At 38.0% G+C, this 19,415-nt stretch overlaps 1 protein-coding gene across 7 annotated transcripts in view; it reads left to right on the forward strand.

The window, feature by feature from the left end:
• The window catches only part of LOC132383059 (phosphofurin acidic cluster sorting protein 2-like), a 301,168-nt gene that overhangs the window by 180,144 nt on the left and 101,609 nt on the right, over positions 1-19,415 (forward strand). For all 7 annotated transcript variants that reach the window (XM_059953785.1, XM_059953814.1, XM_059953804.1 and 4 more), the window contains exons 4-9: positions 5,306-5,431; positions 7,173-7,335; positions 11,239-11,312; positions 14,396-14,476; positions 15,038-15,097; positions 15,964-16,121. In XM_059953785.1, the coding sequence (XP_059809768.1) occupies positions 5,306-5,431; positions 7,173-7,335; positions 11,239-11,312; positions 14,396-14,476; positions 15,038-15,097; positions 15,964-16,121 (662 nt within the window). The remainder of the gene's footprint in view (positions 1-5,305; positions 5,432-7,172; positions 7,336-11,238; positions 11,313-14,395; positions 14,477-15,037; positions 15,098-15,963; positions 16,122-19,415) is intronic.

Below are 19,415 nucleotides of genomic sequence, written 5' to 3' on the forward strand. Positions count from 1 at the left end.
AGTGTCCCGTGCATCAAGGAAGCACAACAAGGCGTTAACAAGCGCGAGGCAAGCGACGAGTCGCTGGGCCAGTCAGTCTTCGCTCTGACGAAGTATGACAACAAACTTGCACAATCAGCTCAAGATACCATTTCTTTAAAAACCAAAGACACCAAGGTCTTCAGAGATGAAGCAAATAATGGGGTTGCCCCATTGCCAATCAGAGAACCATGCCAGCGCTCACCAGATAACAAAGAGCAGGCAGTCAAACGGTTCACGTCCTTACGGAAAACCCGGAAAAGGGAACCTGAGATACAGCAACGCACCCGATTGGCCCACGAGGTACTGTGCACCCTAATGGCAGAGGTCACAGCCATTATAAACGCACAATCATTCCTACCTGTGTCTTCTGACCCAGAAAACCCCTTTATACTTTCGCCATCAACGCTCCTTACGCAGAAGGCAGGAGCACCTCCTCCACCAGGAGACTTTTCAGACAGGGATCTGTACACAAAGCAATGGAGACAAGTCCAGGCTCTGGCAAATCAGTTCTGGTCCCGCTGGAGACAGAAATATCTACACTCGTTGCAACAGAGACGAAAGTGGGCAGAACCCCGCAGGAATCTTCAAGTTGGAGACTTAGTCCTGCTCAGGGACAAGCAAGCCACCCGCAACAGCTGGCCAACGGCCAGAATCACTGCTACATTCCCTATCGAGGATGGACATGTCAGGAAGATCGAATTGAAGACTACCGACCAAGGCGATGTGAAAATTTACCAAAGGCCAGTTACAGAAGTTATTCTACTTCTACCCAATGACTGATTAAGAGACTAAGTTTTGTACTCTGCTCATTGTGACCTTACGAAGGTCAAGCGGGGAGTGTGCTGTCTTTACGACAGTTATTTAGTTTATAATATTTTCGCTTAGTAATTCATTCAATAGTATTTTCTAGTTAGAATTATAAGTGTTTAAAGTGTATTCATTGCATGTAAAATATATCGGCATGCGATGACGTCACATCCGGTTTCGCCGCGTCTTGTGGGAAAACACCGGTTTGAAATTAGCGCGAGGGTGGGGGCTTTCCACGAGGCTCACCTGAGCACAAGCAGTTTTGCAGGCATGAGAAATCACAGTGAGAGCAACGCTGTAAGTTAATAGATAATCGATATATTGAACTAAGATATTAATGCTGATCCTGTTAGAGGTAACGACGGTAGATAATGTTTATGCTTTCGTTAGTTAAAGAGTCGCGGATAGTTTGCATGGAAGTGTATTTAAAGTAGTCAATGGAGCAGGTAACCTCTCCCTGTATACTGCACCTTAGTGTAATGTAGTTATAGTCACCTTTGCAAGTATTTACACTTGAAATGTGATATTAAGGAAGGAACAAATACTGTATCAATCTTGTATTGTTTTATCAACAGTTTTCACCATATGTTAATGTGAAGAGTGAACAGTAAATGGTTAATCTTACTGCGATCTGGTTCTTATTAACTGTGGTTTATCCGGACGTTAAATTCGGCGTTTCGTTACACCCGAAGGAGAACGTTACAATCGGTATTCTTTTTTTAATGTTAGAAAATTGATTAATATAATTCATACTTCATCACCCACAGTCCCAGAATGTGTTATCTCATTAGATGCTGAAAAAGCCTTTGATAGAGTTGAATGGACATTTAATGCATTGAGAAATTTTAATTTTAGTCCTAATTTTATATCATGGATTAAACTAATATACTATAAACCTGTTGCTTCTGTTCTTACAAATAATTATAGATCTTCCTTTTTTCAATTATCTCGTGGTACGAGACAAGGTTGTCCTTTAAGTCCTTTATTATTTAATATTGCATTAGAACCTTTAGCCATTGCTATTCGTGAATCTCCTAATATTTCTGGTATTACCCGTAATGAGAAATCATACAAATTATCACTTTATGCTGATGACTTGTTGTTATATATTTCTGATCTTGATAGATCTATTCCCACTATTTTATCCTTGTTGGCTCAATTTGATAGTTTTTCTGGTTATAAATTAAACTTAGATAAGAGTGAACCATTCCCTTTAAACGCGCAAACTTTATTGAATGACAGGATTCCATTTAAAGTTGTTACTGATAATTTTATCTATTTAGGTATAAAAATTACCAAGAAATATAAAGATTTATTTAGACTGAATTTTTTACCTATTCTTCTTCAAATACAACACCTTACTACAAGATGGTCTCCCTTATTCCTATCATTAGTTGGTCGGATTAATGCTATTAAAATGATGATTTTACCGAAATTTTTATATTTATTTCAAGCCTTACCAATTTTTATTCCTAAATCCTTTTTTGACAACATTGATTCAAAAATTTCCTCATTTGTGTGGCAAAATAAAAACCCCAGGTTAAGTAAAATGCAATTACAAAAATCTAAAAAAGATGGTGGTTTAGCTTTACCTAACTTTAGATTTTATTATTGGGCGAATAATATCCGTAACCTAACGTATTGGAAATTAGATTTGGACTCATTATTGTGTCTGCAGTGGGTAAATTTGGAATGCAATGAGGTTAAGGGGATATTCTTTATTCTCTGTTCTTGGTTCTTTTCTTCCTGCCGATTTAGTTAAATTCAATAAACAGATATCTAATCCTGTTATTAAACACACATTACGAATTTGGTTTCAATTTCGGAAATTTTTTACTCTGAAAAACTTTGTTCTTGATAGCCCTATTTTATTTAATTTTTTCTTTAAACCTTCCTTGACAGATCATGCCTTTAGCATATGGAAAAGGAAAGGTATAAAATGTTTTCGTGACCTTTTTTTTTGAAGGTACTTTGATGTCTTTTGACCAACTTTCCAATAAATTTAAATTATCTAAATCTAATTTCTTCAGATATTTACAAATCAGAAATTTTTTACATGAAGTTTTACCATCTTTTCCCAACTCAACTTCAACGGATTTCTCAGATTTGATTTTTACCTTAAATCCTTGTCAGAAGGGATTAGTTGCTTTTATTTACAACATGATTATGAAGATACAACCAGAGATGTCTGATAGAATTAAACAACAATGGGAAAAAGAACTTCGATACAATATACCAACAGATAAATGGGAAAAAATTTTACAAATGGTTAATTCTTCTTCTATATGTGCTAAACATGCTTTAATACAATTTAAAATTGTACATAGAGCTTATATGTCTAAAGATAAACTTGCTCGATTTTATTCTCATATTAACCCTCAATGTGACAGATGTCATTCAGAAGTGGCTTCACTGACCCACATGTTTTGGTCATGTCCCACTTTACATAACTATTGGAAGGACATGTTTGTTACCATTTCCTCAATTTGGAACATCGATTTACAACCTCACTTTATTACTGCAATTTTTGGTATACCAAATGAGGATGGTAATCAGTTTTCTCCTTCAATCAGACGAATGATTGCTTTTGTAACATTAATGGCCAGAAGGTCTATATTACAAAATTGGAAAGAAGTAAATCCTCCTACCACGTCTCAGTGGCTTTTTCAAACTATTTCTTATCTGAGTTTGGAAAAAATTAGAAGCACTATTTTTGACTCATCAATTAAATTTGAAGAAACTTGGGGACCGTTCATTCGACATTTTCATATGAATTAATTTGGCCTTTCCCAGACCTTCTCTCTGCTTATTCTTGTTCAGGTATGGAGTTCCGGAGTTCTTTGACACTATCATATACTTATAAATTGTTATTATTGCCCATGTTAGTTTTAGTTTAGTGTTTGTTTCATCTATATATTTTCTTTCACATATTTTTAATTTTTTTTTTCTTTTTCTTTTGATGATTATTTTTGTTTTTTTTCATATATAATTATATAGACTTGATTGATTAATGTACTTTTTTTTGTTGATGTTTAATAGGATATTATTATCCTATTATCAATGTAATTTCAAGTCTATTGTATTCATAACCTATTCATTATTATGTTATGTTTTTTTTATATTTATATGAAACTCAATAAAAAGATTGAAAAAGAAAGAAAGAGAATGCCTGCAAAAAATGAATCTCAGGGTTGTATATTGTGATGTATAAGTACTTTGATAAAAAATTTACTTTGAACATCGAAACTGAAAATGCCACTTCTTTTCTTCAAACACTGAATCGCTTATTATCACGTTTTATTACCTCAAATTTAGTTAACCCTTTTCATCGATTTAGAAAGTTAAATAAAAATTTCCCTGACTTTCCTTGAATTCTGCTTTTGTGGATTTCCATTTGGAATATTGTATTGGTGAATCTATACTGTGTGCCCTGCAGGGTTTTAATGCCCAGTCTATTAATGAGGCACCCAGTTAAGGAAACACAGAACAAGTAATTCACTTGTTGAGTCTCCTTTGGGTAGTTAATAAGTTCTGTTTTGGTCAGTTGCTGGTCACAGGAATAGTTGGAATAGTATATACATTGCACAACATGGCACTTGAATGCACAATGGATAAAGTGATGATTAGTGGAAGCATTAAAGGGTGGGAAAGTAGGAGGGTGTGAGAATCTTGTAGAAAATTGATAAGAAAACATCAGAAGTTGAATGTGATGCATCTGGAATAACTTGGCAAGTTTTTTTTCAACTTAAGGCTTAAAAATTATCCTTCATAGGCTGCTACATAAATGCTGTAAAGTATTAATTCTTATGCACGTCAAAGGTTATAACTTTTTAGCGTACTGTTGGTACAAGGCCAAAATTAATATTGGTCTATGATTTAATATTTGTATAATGAAGATAATTATGACCTCTTTGCTGTTTTGATTTATTCAAATTTATAAAACTCAAATACCATTGTGCAAATGTTCTTTTGTTTTCCAGTTCAAGCACACATAGGTATTTAACACTGTATTTTAAGTAAGATATCCATTTGAAGTTGTACAGTGATATGCAGGGAACTTGGTAATAAATCCTTCCCACTCTTCTGCTAGATGTAAGTGGGCAAGGACCCTGTGAAGAATCTCTGTCCTCAGCAACGAGTCAATCAGTGTGGAGAAGCTGCCCATGAGAGCTTCTGTTAGTTGGGCAGGGTGACTGATGAGATTAAGAGCTGGGGCTTGGGACCTGAGGCTGCACCTTGGCCAATACAGTGAGTTGGACAAATACCAGTGACTGGCAGGATCTGTTGAAAGACTCCTCAGTTCCTGTGCGCAGCCTCATCGTTTTTACAAGATGACAGTAGCTGTTCTCTTCTCTTTTGTCTGGCTGCACAGTTCTCTGTTGCCTGGGAATTTCTCCATTGTTACAAGCTCAGTAGCCACCAACCAGCATTTCAACAGCTTTGCTTAATGTACCACTTTTATCTTTGTTCCCAATAGTACCCACATTTTCTCAAACGAGAGGGCAACAAACTACAAATCATGCTTCAGAGACGAAAGCGGTACAAGAATCGGACCATTCTGGGATACAAGACTCTGGCGGTGGGCTCCATTAACATGGCTGAGGTGAGTCAAAGTGTCTGTGTTTGTCACCATTCAATCTTGTGTTACTGCGGCTACCTTGACTTTGTATGGTGATATCATACATGCTATCTGCTACAAAAAAACAAATATCACAAAGGTGTACTGCATAGAAACAAGCTCTTTGACCCAATAGGTCCATACCCATCATCAACCATCCATTTACATTAGTCCTACTCCAACATCATTTTATTCTCCCCATGTTCACATCAATTTCCCTCAGACTCTACACTCAACACACAAGCAGCAAATAGCGGGACATTTAATTTGAAGGAATAGGTTTCAATAGGTACATTTAATATCAGAGAAATGTATACAATATACATCCTGAAATTCTTTATCTTTGCAAACATCCCCGAAAACAGCGAATTTCCCCAAAGAATGAATGACAGTTAAATGTTAGAACCCCAAAGCCCCCAACAACTCCACACTCCCATGCAGCAACAAAGCAACGATGACACCCCCCCACCAGCAAAAAAGTATTGGCACCCCCCACCGAGCACTCAAGTTTGCAGCAAAGCATCAATAAAGACACAGACTTGCAGTACCCCAAAGACTACTCGTTCACCAGATAATTTGACATACTACAGGCTCTCTCTCTCTCTCTCTCCCCCCCTAATAAGGGAAAAAGAGGTGTTCCCATTTAATATTAAATATTAAAAAGCAATAGATCCTTTTTTGATATTAATCTGCCAACCTGCATGTCTTTTGGGATATGGGGAAAAATCTGGATCATCCAGAGGAAACCCATTTGGTCAGATGGAGAACATTTAAACTTGGCACAGATTCACAACTTTCTAGGTTATTAAAAGCAAAATTTCCATTTATATTACACATTTCACACACTTTCAGTGAGTTCCAAATCGGCTGAGTTTTTTGGAAATATAAATGCTGTTATAATGTCAGAAGCACAGCAACCAATTTACCTATAGTAAATTCCCCCAAGCAACAGTGTAATAAAGACCATGCAATCTGTTCTAGAAATGGGATAATGGTGAATATTTGTCCTTCAGACATGAGTGGAACTCCTCTGTACTTCATTGTGACAGAGCCTTGGAATTCCTTACACCCACTTGAAAGAAACTAAAAAGGCTTGGTTTAACCGATGGCCCACTAGCAATGCAGAACTCAGTCAGTTCTGCACTGGATTGTCAGCACTTAGTTTCGTGTTCAAATGTCTGAGGTGGGGCTGCCACCTACAATCCTAGATTAAGGGAAAAAATGCTACAAAACTGACCCACAACATATCATGCCTAAGATAATTAATGAAAATCAAAAAGAAACAGTAGGCATTGGAAGTCTGAAATAAAAACTCCAAAAATTCCGGAAAAAACTCAGCATGTCAGGTGGCTTCTGTGCAAAGAAAAGCATTGATAGTTACGCACACAAAATGCTGCAGGAACTCAGCAAGATAGGTAGCATCTATGGAGGGGAATAAACAGCTGATGTTTCGGGCAGTGACCCTTCATTAAGGAAAGGGGCATAATCCAGAATAAGAAGGTGGGTGGAGGGGAAGGGGTGCAGACTGGCAGGTGAGAGGTGAGAACAGGTGAGGGCAAAGGTGGATGGGGGATGAGGATAAATAGTTAAGTGTGGATGCAAATGTTACTTTGCACAGGAAGAACAGTGAGATATGTGGAGTTCTAGTCAACTGACAATAAAAATAGAGTAGAAGCATCATTTTCAAGTACTAATTATATTTATTTCTGCTGTTTTTGTACCACAGGTAATGCAGCATCCAAATGAAGGTGGCCAGGTTCTCACTCTGTTCAGTAATCTAAAGCAAGCAGCAATAAAAGTGGCTGAAATCTGGATCTTTGCATTGTCTAGCCAGCCAATCGACCATGAAGACAGTGCAATGCAATCTGGTCAAAAGATAAAATCAACAGGTGCGATGGGATGTATCATAAGTTATTTTGTAAGAATACGTATATGGAAAAATTAATTCCATGCGTTCCTATAATCAGTACAATTATTCAATTGAGAGGTGTTCGGATTTACTAACAAGGAAATTATCTTAATCCAGAAATGTACTCTGAGATTACAGGATTCCCTGGCTATCCAAAGGTAGAGCATTCCTATAAAACCATTTGTAAGCCGGAATGTCGTAAAGCGAAGCAATTACTGTTAATTTATATGGGAAAAATTTTTGAGCATTCCCAGACCCAAAAAATAATGTACCAAATCATACCAAATAACACATAAAGCCTAAAATAACATGAACATATAGTAAAAGCAGGAATGATATGATAAATACACAGCCTATATAAAGTAGAAATATTGTATGTACGGTGTAGTTTCACTTATCAGAATCGGGAAGACAGCGAGCGAAATCGATTTGTAGAAAAAAAATTGGCATGTACATGCAAGTGCACATAGATGCATGCGCGCACAACTGCTCGCACAAGGCTTGACGGTCATGGTAGTCTTTCTTGAGATAAACACATGTATAAAGCGGGCATCTTTTTTTTGTAAAAGTGAAGATCCTCTTTGGTTAGCAAAACCAGGTATTAATGTAGGTCTTTCGTAACAGCGAGCTGTTGTAAAGCGAACGTTCGAAAAAGCGAACAGATGTTCTCAGCGAACTGTACGGCAGAAATGTGGCAAATGTTCAGGGGATATTTACATGGAGTTCTACAAAGGTACATTCCAATGAGAAAGGGAAAGGATGGTAGGGTACAGGAACCATGGTGTATAAAGGCTGTTGAAAATCTAGTCAAGAAGAAAAGAAAAGCTTACAAAAGGTTCAAAAAACTAGATAATGATAGAGATCTAGAAGATTATAAGGCTGGCAGGAAGGAACTTAAGAAAGAAATTAGGAGAGCCAGAAGGGGCCATGAGAAGGCCTTGGCGAGCAGGATTAAAGAAAACCCCAAGACATTCTACAAGTATGTGAAGAGCACGAGGATAAGACATGAGAGAATAGGACCAATAAAGTGTGACAGTGGAAAAGTGTGTATGGAACAGGAAGAGATAGCAGAGATGCTTATGAATACTTTCTTTTGGTATTCACTACGGAAAAGGACCTTGGCGATTGCAGGGATGACTTACAGTCGATTGAAAAGCTTAAGCATGTAGGCATTAAGAAAGAGGATGTGCTGGAGCTTTTGGAAAGCATCAAGTTGGATAAGTCACTGGGAATGGATGAGATGTACCCCAGTCTACTGTGGGAAGTGAGGGAGGAGATTACTGAGCCTCTGGCGATGATCTTTGCATCATTAATGGAGACGGGAGAGGTTCCAGAGGATTGGAGGGTTGCAGATGTTGTTCCCTTATTCAGGAAAGGAATTAGAGGTAGCCCAGGAAATTATAGACCAGTGAGTCTTACTTCAGTGGTTGTTAAGTTGATGGAGAAGATCCTGAGAGGCAGGATTTATGTACATTTGGAGAGGCATAATATGATTAGGAATAGTCAGCATGGTTTTGTCAAAGTCAGGTCGTGCCTTATGAACCAGATTGAATTTTTTGAGGATGTGACAAAACATGTTGATGAAGGTATAGCAGGTGTAGTGTATATGGATTTCAGCAAGGTACTTGATAGGGTACTGCATGCAAGGCTCATTGAGAAGGTAAGGAGGCATGGGATCCATGGGGACATTGCTTTGTGGTTCCAGAATTGGCTTGCCCACAGAAGGCAGAGAGAGGTTGTAGACGGGTCATATTCTGCATGGAGGTCCGTAACCATGGTGTGCCTCAGGGATCTGTTCTGGGACCCCACTCTTTGTGATTTTATAAATGACCTGGATGAGGAAGTGGAAGGATGGGTAAGTAAATTTGCTGATGACACAAAGGTTGGGGGTATTGTGGATAGAGGTTACAGCAGGACATCAAATAGGATGCAAAAGCTGGTTGAGCAGTGGCAGATAGAGTTCAACCCTGATGATTGTGAGGTGGTTCATTTTGGTAGGTCAAATATGATGGCAGAATATAGTATTAATGGCAAGATTCTTGGCAGTCTGGAGGATCAGAGAGACCTTGGGGTCTGAGTCCATAGGACACTCAAAGCTGCTACACAGATTGACTCTGTGGTTAAGAAGGTATACGGTGCATTGGCCTTCATCAGACGTGGGATTGAGTTTAAGAGCCGAGAGGTAATGTTGCAGCTATGTAGGACCCTGGTCAGACCCTACTTGGAGTACTATGCTCAGTTCTGGTTGCCTTGCTACAGGCAGGATGTGGAAACTATAGAAAGGGCGCAGAGGAGATTTACAAGGATATTGCCTGGTTTGGGGAGCATTCCTTATGAGAATACGCTGAGTGAACTCAGCCTTTTCTCCTTGGGAGCAGTGGAGGATAAGAGCTGACCTGATAGAGGTGTATAAGATGAAGAGAAACTTTGATCATGTGGATAGTCAGAGGCTTTTTCCCAGGGCTGAAATGGCTAACACGAGAGGGCACAGTTTTGATGTGCTTGGAAGTAGGTACAGAGGAGATGTCAGGGGTAAGTTTTTTACGCAGAGAGTGGTGAGTGCATGGAATGGGCTGCCGGTGGTGGTGGTGGAGGCGGATATGATAGGGTCTTTTAAGAGATTCCTGGATAGGTACATGGAGCTTAGAAAAATAGGCTATGGATAACCCTAGGTAATTTCTAAAGTAAGTGCATGTTCGGCACAGCATTGTGGGCTGAAGGGCCTGTATTGTGCTGTCGGTTTTCTATGTTTCTATGTCTTTTGGGTGTGGGAGGAAACTGGAGAACGCAGGGAACTAACAAGTGAACAGAGTGTGTAAGCAATATAGCTTCTTATCCAAGCTGTCTAGTTTTTATTTGCAGTTCCTATTTAATATATATCATTCAATGAAATATATTTTTTTGCTCTATTTCCCCCAGCTCTGGTTTTGTCCCTTTCTCAAAGTGCTGATCATATTGTAGCTCCTTTCCAAAACCTCGCCCTTGCTCCTCAGTTTGTGAGATTCAACTGTAGATATTAATGGTTTAGTTGATGACAATGGAGTCACGTCCTGCACATAGCAGTAACAATCACAGGCTTGGATTGCCTGGAAAGTATCAGTCAGATGTTTTTCCTCCTGTTGTTCCAGCCTCCACCAAATTCAGCATATTACCTGTGCTACCCACACAGGACTGAAGAAGGTTCTCAGCCCAAAACTAAGACTGTTCACTTTTTTCTATAGATGCTGCCTGGCCTGCTGAGTTCCTCCAGCATTTTGTGTGTGTTGCTCAGATTTCCAGCATCTGCAGATGTTCTTGTGTTTTTATTACCTCTGCTACACTGACTGAAATAAGCTTAATATTATCCCTGAATAGAAAAGACGAACTGTTCATCCTTATGCCTTTTGAAAGATATTGGAGTTGTTGACTAATAATAGCCATTGGTTTCTTCTAACTAATCTAGAACAGATATACAGGTAAAATAATGCAATCTTTAGTGGATATGAGCTTTAGGAGCACTGTCCAAAATCACCTGTTGCACCCAAGTATGCCACACTTACCATGGATCCTCTCTTTAATTATCAGGGATTAGTTTATACTTGAGGAGTTTGGTACATCTACTGATCTAATCACCAGCAAGCAATTTAATAAAATTAGTTGTACTATTTTTAATATGAATATGGATTTAGGACCTTAAAACTATTTCTCCACCACGCTTAGAATTTAATAAAATTAAGTCAATTACTGATTGCCTATGCTGTATTTACCATAGCAACTTCAATTAGAGTTAAATTATAGAAATTTTACAAAGAACTTGACATTATTTTAATCTGCTTCCAGCAGTGCAAGCTTTGTTTTGTATGGCTGATATAAATTTTTCAATTTGACATTTGTTATTTCATAGATAACTACTCAGAGGAAGAGTATGAAAGTTTTTCTTCTGAACAGGAAGCCAGTGATGATGCAGTCCAAGGGCAAGTATGTAAAACTAGAAATTTCTCAAATGTTGCTTTGTATGTCTCCATTCGTGACCATAGCAGGTATCTCTACGTTCCTGCTTGTTTTCCCCCACCCCCAACCCCAACTCCAATACCACCCCCAAATCTCTCAATGCCCTTGAAGGCTAAAAATATGATTCTCAGTCATGATAATAAGCAAGTAGAGAACTCCAAAGATACAAGACTGCAGGAAGAAATTTCTTCTCAATTCCATCTTAAGTGAGCAGCCTCTTATTCTGAAACTGTATTAGAGGAATAGGAGGCCCCATCTCAGCAAGTTCCCAGTAAATTCATTTCAAATATTTTTGTTTATTTTAAACTGACATAGATTTAGATCCTACCTGTTCAACCCAACATAGTATTTAATTCCAAGAAACAGCTTAGTTCAACGTCTGAACTGCTTCCAATGGAAGTACAGCCATTGTTGGCTATACCATCGTTTATTTTCAAATCCTTAGGGTTCTTCTGGGACTCAGGAATGACAAGCAGTCTTAAATTCTTAAAGATCGTTTATTTCAAAGTACAAACAAACATACATATACTAAACAAACTAAATAAACAGCTGAGAAACGAAACAGAGGTGAATGAATAGCAAAGAATGCAAAGCTAAAAGAGAACAAAGATGGTGCCTCGGAAAAGAACATCACTTTTATAATTGAGATAGCAGAAATTCCTTAGATAAAGTAAGCCAATCAATGATTGCACAATTACATCACATGGGTAATGTGTTAATACTTAGCCAATGAAAATTGAGAAAGGTGATAAACTGTTAGTTTAGCTGCTATACTGTTTTCTGCCAGTGAGTGGGGACAACCCACTACATACTGTGAAAAGTACCTGAGTTTGTTAAAAAGTACAAATGATTAAAGTTGCAACTTCAGTTTTACATTAATTCATCTTAAAAAAAAGTATTAAAAAGAACAGTGGTTTCCAATACTGTCCTTATATTTGAGACCAAAAACCATGCAGTGTGCTCCAGGTGTGGTATCGCCAGTACTCCGTATTTTTCCTGCTTATACACTCCATCTTGCATTTAGTCTTCTTAATTACCTCCTGAGCTTGCTTTCTAACTTTGTGCTTCATGTGTGAGGATACCCAGTCTGCTGTAGCTTCTCTTCACTAAAGGGGTCCTGCTTTTCACCTTACTAGTGTCACTTCCCATATTATAGATCATCAGTCAAGTGTTTGCTCACATGTTTAACATATTTGGATTTCTTCAGAGGCATTGTGTTCTCTTTAGAATTTGCTCTTCCCTGCTATCATTGAGTTCTCAATAAATACATTGTACTTGGTCCTACCATTAATATAGTCATGGCCTCAGTGCTGATCCCTGTAGTAACAATTTGACACCTTGAAAGTGATCCATTTATCCCTTCTTCTCTTATTAGCACGGATGGAAGATTGTTTCAATTTCCTGTAATATCTCCAACTTCTCCTAGGCGACAGATGTCAGACTAACTAGTGCATAGTTTGCTGTGTTCTGGTTTCCCCGCCGCCCTCCCCACACCTCCATCCTGGAATTGGGAAATTGCATTTGCTATTTACCCATGCACTGAGACTTTACAAAATCATGGAAAGTTTGGAAGGCTACACCTAGGTTTTCTGCAGCCATTTATTTTTAAACTCTATGATGGAGATCACCGGATTCAGGTTGTTTTCAGCTTTGAATCTTTTAGTTTGCTATTTTAATGTCCCTTGTTCCTTCTCTTTTGCCCTTGATTTTCTACTGTTATTGGGATTATTTATCTGTGAAGAGAGTAACAAAATATTGTTCCAAACTCCTGTCTTATTTCCAATTATTAGTTCACCAGTCTTTTCCTCTGTGACCACAGTTTACTTTGGCTACTCTTTCACTGCTTGTGTATTTGTAGAAACTCTTAGTGTCCTTTTTGTTTCTTGTTATCTTTTCTCTTTTTATTATTTCTCATCCCTTGTCAATTTCTAGAATTTTGACCATCTTCTGGCCTGTTAATTGATGTAATATTTAATGCTGTTTTTAATTTGAATGTTCCTTAGATTTAATGGATCTTCTCATTGAGTCTTTTCAATGAGCTACTGTAGGAAGGCAGGGTTAGATAGATCATGGAGTAGGTTAGCAAAACATCGTGAGTCAAAGGGCTTATACTATGCTGTACTGTTCTATGCTCTGGTTGAAGTACAAATCTGTTGAGAATTATGTAAAATTTCCATGCATGTTTACCTAATGTTATACCCTTTAATTCATTCTTACAGCTCACTTTTGCTAATACTATTTCACATCTCTATACTTGTCTTCATTTAAGGTTTGGACACTAATTTCAGATCTATATATCTCACTATCAAACTGGATATGAAATTTCATTGTTATGATCATTTTTCTCCAGGATGCCTTCCTGTGAGAATGATTTATTCTATCCCATTACATATGACCTGATCTGTTGCTAGCTTCGTTCCACAGTACATTCTAATTTTTGAAACAGATGATTCACACAACCATTAGCCAAGTAAATAGTTTTAGAAATACACACTGCAGGCTTGAGGAATAGTCTTAAATGGGTGCATAGGACTGGAAAGTTTTCCTTATTAAAAAAGTGTTCTCATGCATTGCCATTAAATATTTTTGTAGTGGTGGGAATATTATAATGCATCTGTTATAGATTCAGTAAATATTTGATGCCAGCTCTTTGTGAATGTGGGAAATTTGTTTTGTTCTTCATGTTCATAGAAGTTATAATGCCTAATGAACTATTCAACTATTCCCTGGGATAACTCTTGGAAGGATCTATCCAACTAGTCCTCCTGTTATATTCTTTCTACATAGTCCATAGTCCTCAAGTAAGGAATATTTGAGTTTTAGTAAACCTGACTGTAAATAAGAAGCACGGCTGAGTTTCTCTGTGTTTCACCTTATATGTGTGCGTGTATTTCCCAGTGTTTTTGAGCTGAACTTGTTCTTCCTTAACTCAGCTAGAATATTTATGAATTAAAAGAGATGCTTTTGACAGGGAAAAGCAAAGTTGTGCCCTCTGTGGAATAATCCATCATATCTAATGCCATTGATTACTTTTCACCACTTTTTTCCAGGATATAGATGATGATGAATTCGACTTGGGTAAGCCAAAAAAGCAAAGGAGGACAATTGTGAGAACAACCTCGATTACAAGGGTAAGTTTGGTTTAATTCCTCCCAATATATTAAAATGTTGATATGACCATATATTCACATGCCCTATTTATCTATTAACATGATGCCATGGTACTACAGAGCTGATAACTAACAAAATCTACCCCAATAAGCCATTTTTCCTAAAAGAAAACTTGTACAAGATCAGTTCAGTAAGCATTGTGTATATTCTATGACGAATCAAACTTTGTACAATTGTTCAGAATTTCTGTCTCAAGCAACCTGTTCTTGTGGGAGCGTAATGAAATTACGAATTTTTAAAGTCAATGTCATATTTTAAACCAATCAAGATCATTTTGAGTTTCTCTGAAATGTCTTTTATCCAAAAGTTAGCAGAGAATTTTAGACTAACCTCCTTGTAATAAGGACAAATATGGTAATGAAAGAGTCCTGTGCCCATCAGGTTCATTATAATAAGTGGACTTTGAACTATTTCAATGTGCATTGCTCAAGAATATCCCCTGTTTGGAGAGGTGGTGGAGAGTTGTGGAGAATAGGGGTGAAGGTGATTATGATCCTAATATCTTAATTTTTTTTCTCCAGCAACAGAACTTTAAGCAGAAAGTAGTTGCTTTACTAAGGAGATTCAAAGTTTCAGATGAGGTACGAAATCAGCACTTTGTTCTAATTTTAGTAGATGCAGTAATTCTAATATATTGTCTCAGTCAATTAGGTATTCCAACAATAGTGATGGTTTCTAAACTGTTTGCAAGGGCAAGAGGCCCGTCTAACCGTTTGATGCACATATACATAATAGCACCAACACTAATCATTGTTTGGGAATTACAAGTCCCAATTCTTATCCTCTGTCCAGTAACTTGAGAAATATGAGTCTGCTTCCCTGACCTTTTCATACCCTTAGCTTAGATCAGTACATTTAATATTATTTACATTTCTTTTAGTTCTATGTTCTGAAAGTTATTGACTGCTTGTCAGGATACTATTCAACAAATATTAATCTTTTTGTTATCATGGTTGCGATTGTCAGCAAGTTATTCCATCCCAATCGAGCCTAGCCCTCTTCTTTCACCTCAGATCCTGATGTCCCCAACAGCATAGTTTCCTACATTGTAAATAGATACCAGAAAATGAAACACAAGGAATTCAGGGTAAACTTTGCATAATTCTTGTTTTTGCCTTTCATTACTCACAAGGACAAAATTCAATTCTGACTCCTGTGTAGGCGGAGATCAATCATCGAAATGCAGAAAACTGGTTACAAAAATTTGATGATATATATATTATTATTATTTTGTAAACTGACAATCTAAGATTACATGTTGAATAATTAGACATTCCACATGCTAGTTTTTAATAAAAAAAAAGTTAATGTGTTGCATTATCTAATCATTTAGTCAGACTGAGTTATTCAGTCAATTTATTTCTTTAATTTTTTTTATATAATGAAGAGATTGATAACTTGCATAAAGGAGCAAGGCTGACATGAAAATTGTACAAATTGATTGTAGGTCCTTGACTCAGAGCAGGATCCCACAGACAATGTGCAAGAAGTGGAAGAGGACTTGGATCTACTGTATGATAGTTTGGATGTGGAGAACCCTAGTGACAGCGGCCCTGATATGGATGATGATGACAGCGTTCTCAGCACTCCAAAACCAAAGCTCAAGTATGGAGGGCTCTTATACTGTTTTATTAAGCTAGCAGATTATATATCAGCAGTGCTTCATTTGGGTTGACATAGCTTTATTGCAAAATGTATTAAATATGTTTATTAGAACATATGTATAGCATATGAACAGGTCCTTTGGCCCACCATGTTGTGTCAAACTAAACTAGTAATTAAATGCCTAACTAAACTGATCTCTTCTGTCTACCCAAAATCCATATTCCTCCATTCTCTGTACATTCATCTTAAGCATCTCAATCATATACGTGTCCACTACCAACCCTGGCAGTGCATCCCAGGAACAAACCAGTCTCTGTGTTTTAAAAAGATACATATCACTTAAGAACTTAAGAGATATGTATATGGTGACACAGTGATTAGCACAATGCTTTATAGTACTGTTACGTATTCAGGCAACAATAAATATATGAGTTCGGCAAGGGTTTCTTATAACAAACAACACGTTTATTAAACACAGAAAACAAACCCCCCAAAAGTAAACAAACACTATCGTAACTGGAAACAGCTGCTGAGCGGCTGTTCAAACAGTTCGTAAAGTGATATTCCAAAACAGTTCTTTAAAGTGGTATTGCCAAAAGTTCAATATGCTCACAGTCCATTTAAAAGGAGAGACTTTATAAGACGATTTAGGTTCTCTTTCACGTCGCTTGCTTCGATCCCCGACATCGAACTTCCCACGAAGAATTCACGAAACAGAACGGCTTAAAGGCACTGACCTTTCCTTTTCCACTACCTTCAATCCTTTCTAGGTAAACCTAGGGATTAACACGAAGATAGTCAACGAAATCCTTCCAAATAAGGATCAAACAAAGGTCGCCCCCGTTTCACCGTAGAAAGCGATTCTCCTCGATCTTTAACTTCCAACTTCGAATCTTCACTCTCCTCCAATTGCGAACTAACAGAATCATAAAGAACCTGTTGGCAATAACCTTTTAAACTTTAGGCATTAAATAAAAACTTCATCCTTCAACTAAACTGCGTCATCTCTTAAATCACGCAGTGGCATGAAGTCAACCTGGCAAATCCAGCCACGAACTGCCCCTCCTCACAGGGTAGGGTCTACCCTTTATAACCTGTAAAAAAAAACCGTCACATGATCTCTACTGGCGGGAAAATGACATCATTCCACCATCACAAGACCATCACCTCAAGTCCAGTAAAGCTTCAACCCCAGTCACATGACAAGGGCTCCACTGTCATGTGTCACGAGTACGTAACAGTACCAGCAACCCGGGCTCTATTTCCGCTGCTGCCTGTAAGCAGTTTGTATGCTCTCCCTGTGACTGCATGGGTTTCCTCCGGGTGCTTCAGTTTCGTCCCACAGTCCTAAAACATACTGGTTGGTAGGTTAATTGGTCATTGTAAATTGTATTTTGATTAGGCAACGGTTAAATTAGGGGCTTGCTGGGCTGGAAGGCTCTCCTGCTCCGTAACTCTATAAATAAATAGATACAAACCTACCCTTCTCATCTTGAATGTATGCCATCTAAGCATTTCGACCCTTGGAGAAAGAATCGAGCTGTCTGCTGTATCTATGCTTCTCATAATCTTATGAAGTTCTATCAGATTTCTCTTCAGCCTCCACACCCCCATAGTCTGTGGAATGAAGGAAGCTGAGCAATACCCTTATAGAGGTTTATAAAACTATTAGGAGCCTAGAAAAGATGGATTGTCACAGTTGTTCTCCCAGGGTTAGTGAGTCCAAAACTAGAGGCCATAGGTTTAAGGTCAGAAGAGAACTATTTAAATAGGATAGGAAGGGCATGTTTTTATTTTCACAGGAAGGGTGGGGGTTTATGGTATGAGTTGTCAAGAGCAAATGCTAAAGATGGATTCAATTACAAAGCACTTGGACAGGTACATGTAGAAGAAAGGTTTAGAAGGATTTGGCTAAATGCAGGCAAGGAAAACAGCTTGGTCAATATGGATAAGTTGGGCTAAAAGGGCCTGTTTTGTGCTAAATAACTCTATGGCCATGACTGGTATTATTGGAATTATGCATGGTTGGTGTCAGTCTCAACCTCATAGACTGTATCCCAAACCCATAAGCACACGTGAAGAGGAATCAACCCAAAACTGACACTCTACAATGTTTTTATTTCAAAGCAAATTTCCTATAACACAGTATTGGGCACTGTTAGGCATGGTTGGCAAGCCAGGGTATAAGCATGGATTTGTGTGGATAGTAAAGCAAAGAAACTTCCATCCATTAATCAAAGGTGGATTTGAACCAGAATCCAATAATTGCTCAGTGTTGTTCTTTAAATCAAGCAGAATCCAAAATCTGCTGCTGGAGGGACTCAACAGGACAAGCAGCTTCAGTTGATAAAGGGGAATTGTTGATCTTTCACGTCAAAGTTGCTTTAGGATTGATGCACGCTTTTAGCTCAAAAGATCAATAGTTTCTTTCCTCCCACAGATGCTGCTCAAGCTGCTGAGCTCCTCCAGATTTCTTGTTGCTCCAGTTTCCAGCTTCGGCAGTCTCTTGTGCCGTCAGAATTAGAAGGCTGTAAGGTCAGATCCTGATTCAGAGTTTGATAATGTCACAGGCATTGTCACAGGCAGCCAGTACTGTCAGAGACCTCAGATGATGAAAGGCTGTTTTCTTGGATTGGAGAAGCTAGAATTAAAGGAAATTGGTTAACTATTTAGAACTAAATTTGAGACAAATACCTTTTTTTTTCCTCAACAATATTTTTATTGGTTTTTTAAATAAAGAGAACATAGTATAAAGGGGGTTGTGTAGTGCATAACAAATTTATCAAATGTACAATTCGCATCTATGAAAGTGATGCACCCATAGTACGATCATGCTTTGGTTGCCTCCCTGCCCCGACCATCCCCTCCCAATCCCCATCTCCAAGCCATCATTGCACTAGCAAAAAGGGTTAAACAGAACCTTTGTCCCCACAGAGCTGCATTGGTATAGAGAAGGTGTATTTACCTAATACATAGACTGTTGTATGTTTACAAATCTGAGTCCGTAGAATTTTACCGGAAAATGCTGGAGGTCAGAGATTTATGTGCAGAGGGAAGAAAATACCTTTTACCTGTTAGATGAATTCTGTTCTTGAAGATCATTAATGCTCTATTGCTGAGTGCATCCAATGTTTTTTATATAATATCGATGTTTTTTATGTACACAGAGGGAGTTATGGGATGTGGCCACTGAGCAAGAAAGGGCAGGATAGCTGAGCCATGATCTTGCTGAATGGCCGGGAAGCCCAAAGGGGTTGAGTCACCTACTAATTCCTTCTGTCTGTTCAAGCATAT

This window comes from Hypanus sabinus, chromosome 2 (genome assembly GCF_030144855.1).
Source record: "Hypanus sabinus isolate sHypSab1 chromosome 2, sHypSab1.hap1, whole genome shotgun sequence".
Classification (NCBI taxonomy): domain Eukaryota; kingdom Metazoa; phylum Chordata; class Chondrichthyes; order Myliobatiformes; family Dasyatidae; genus Hypanus; species Hypanus sabinus.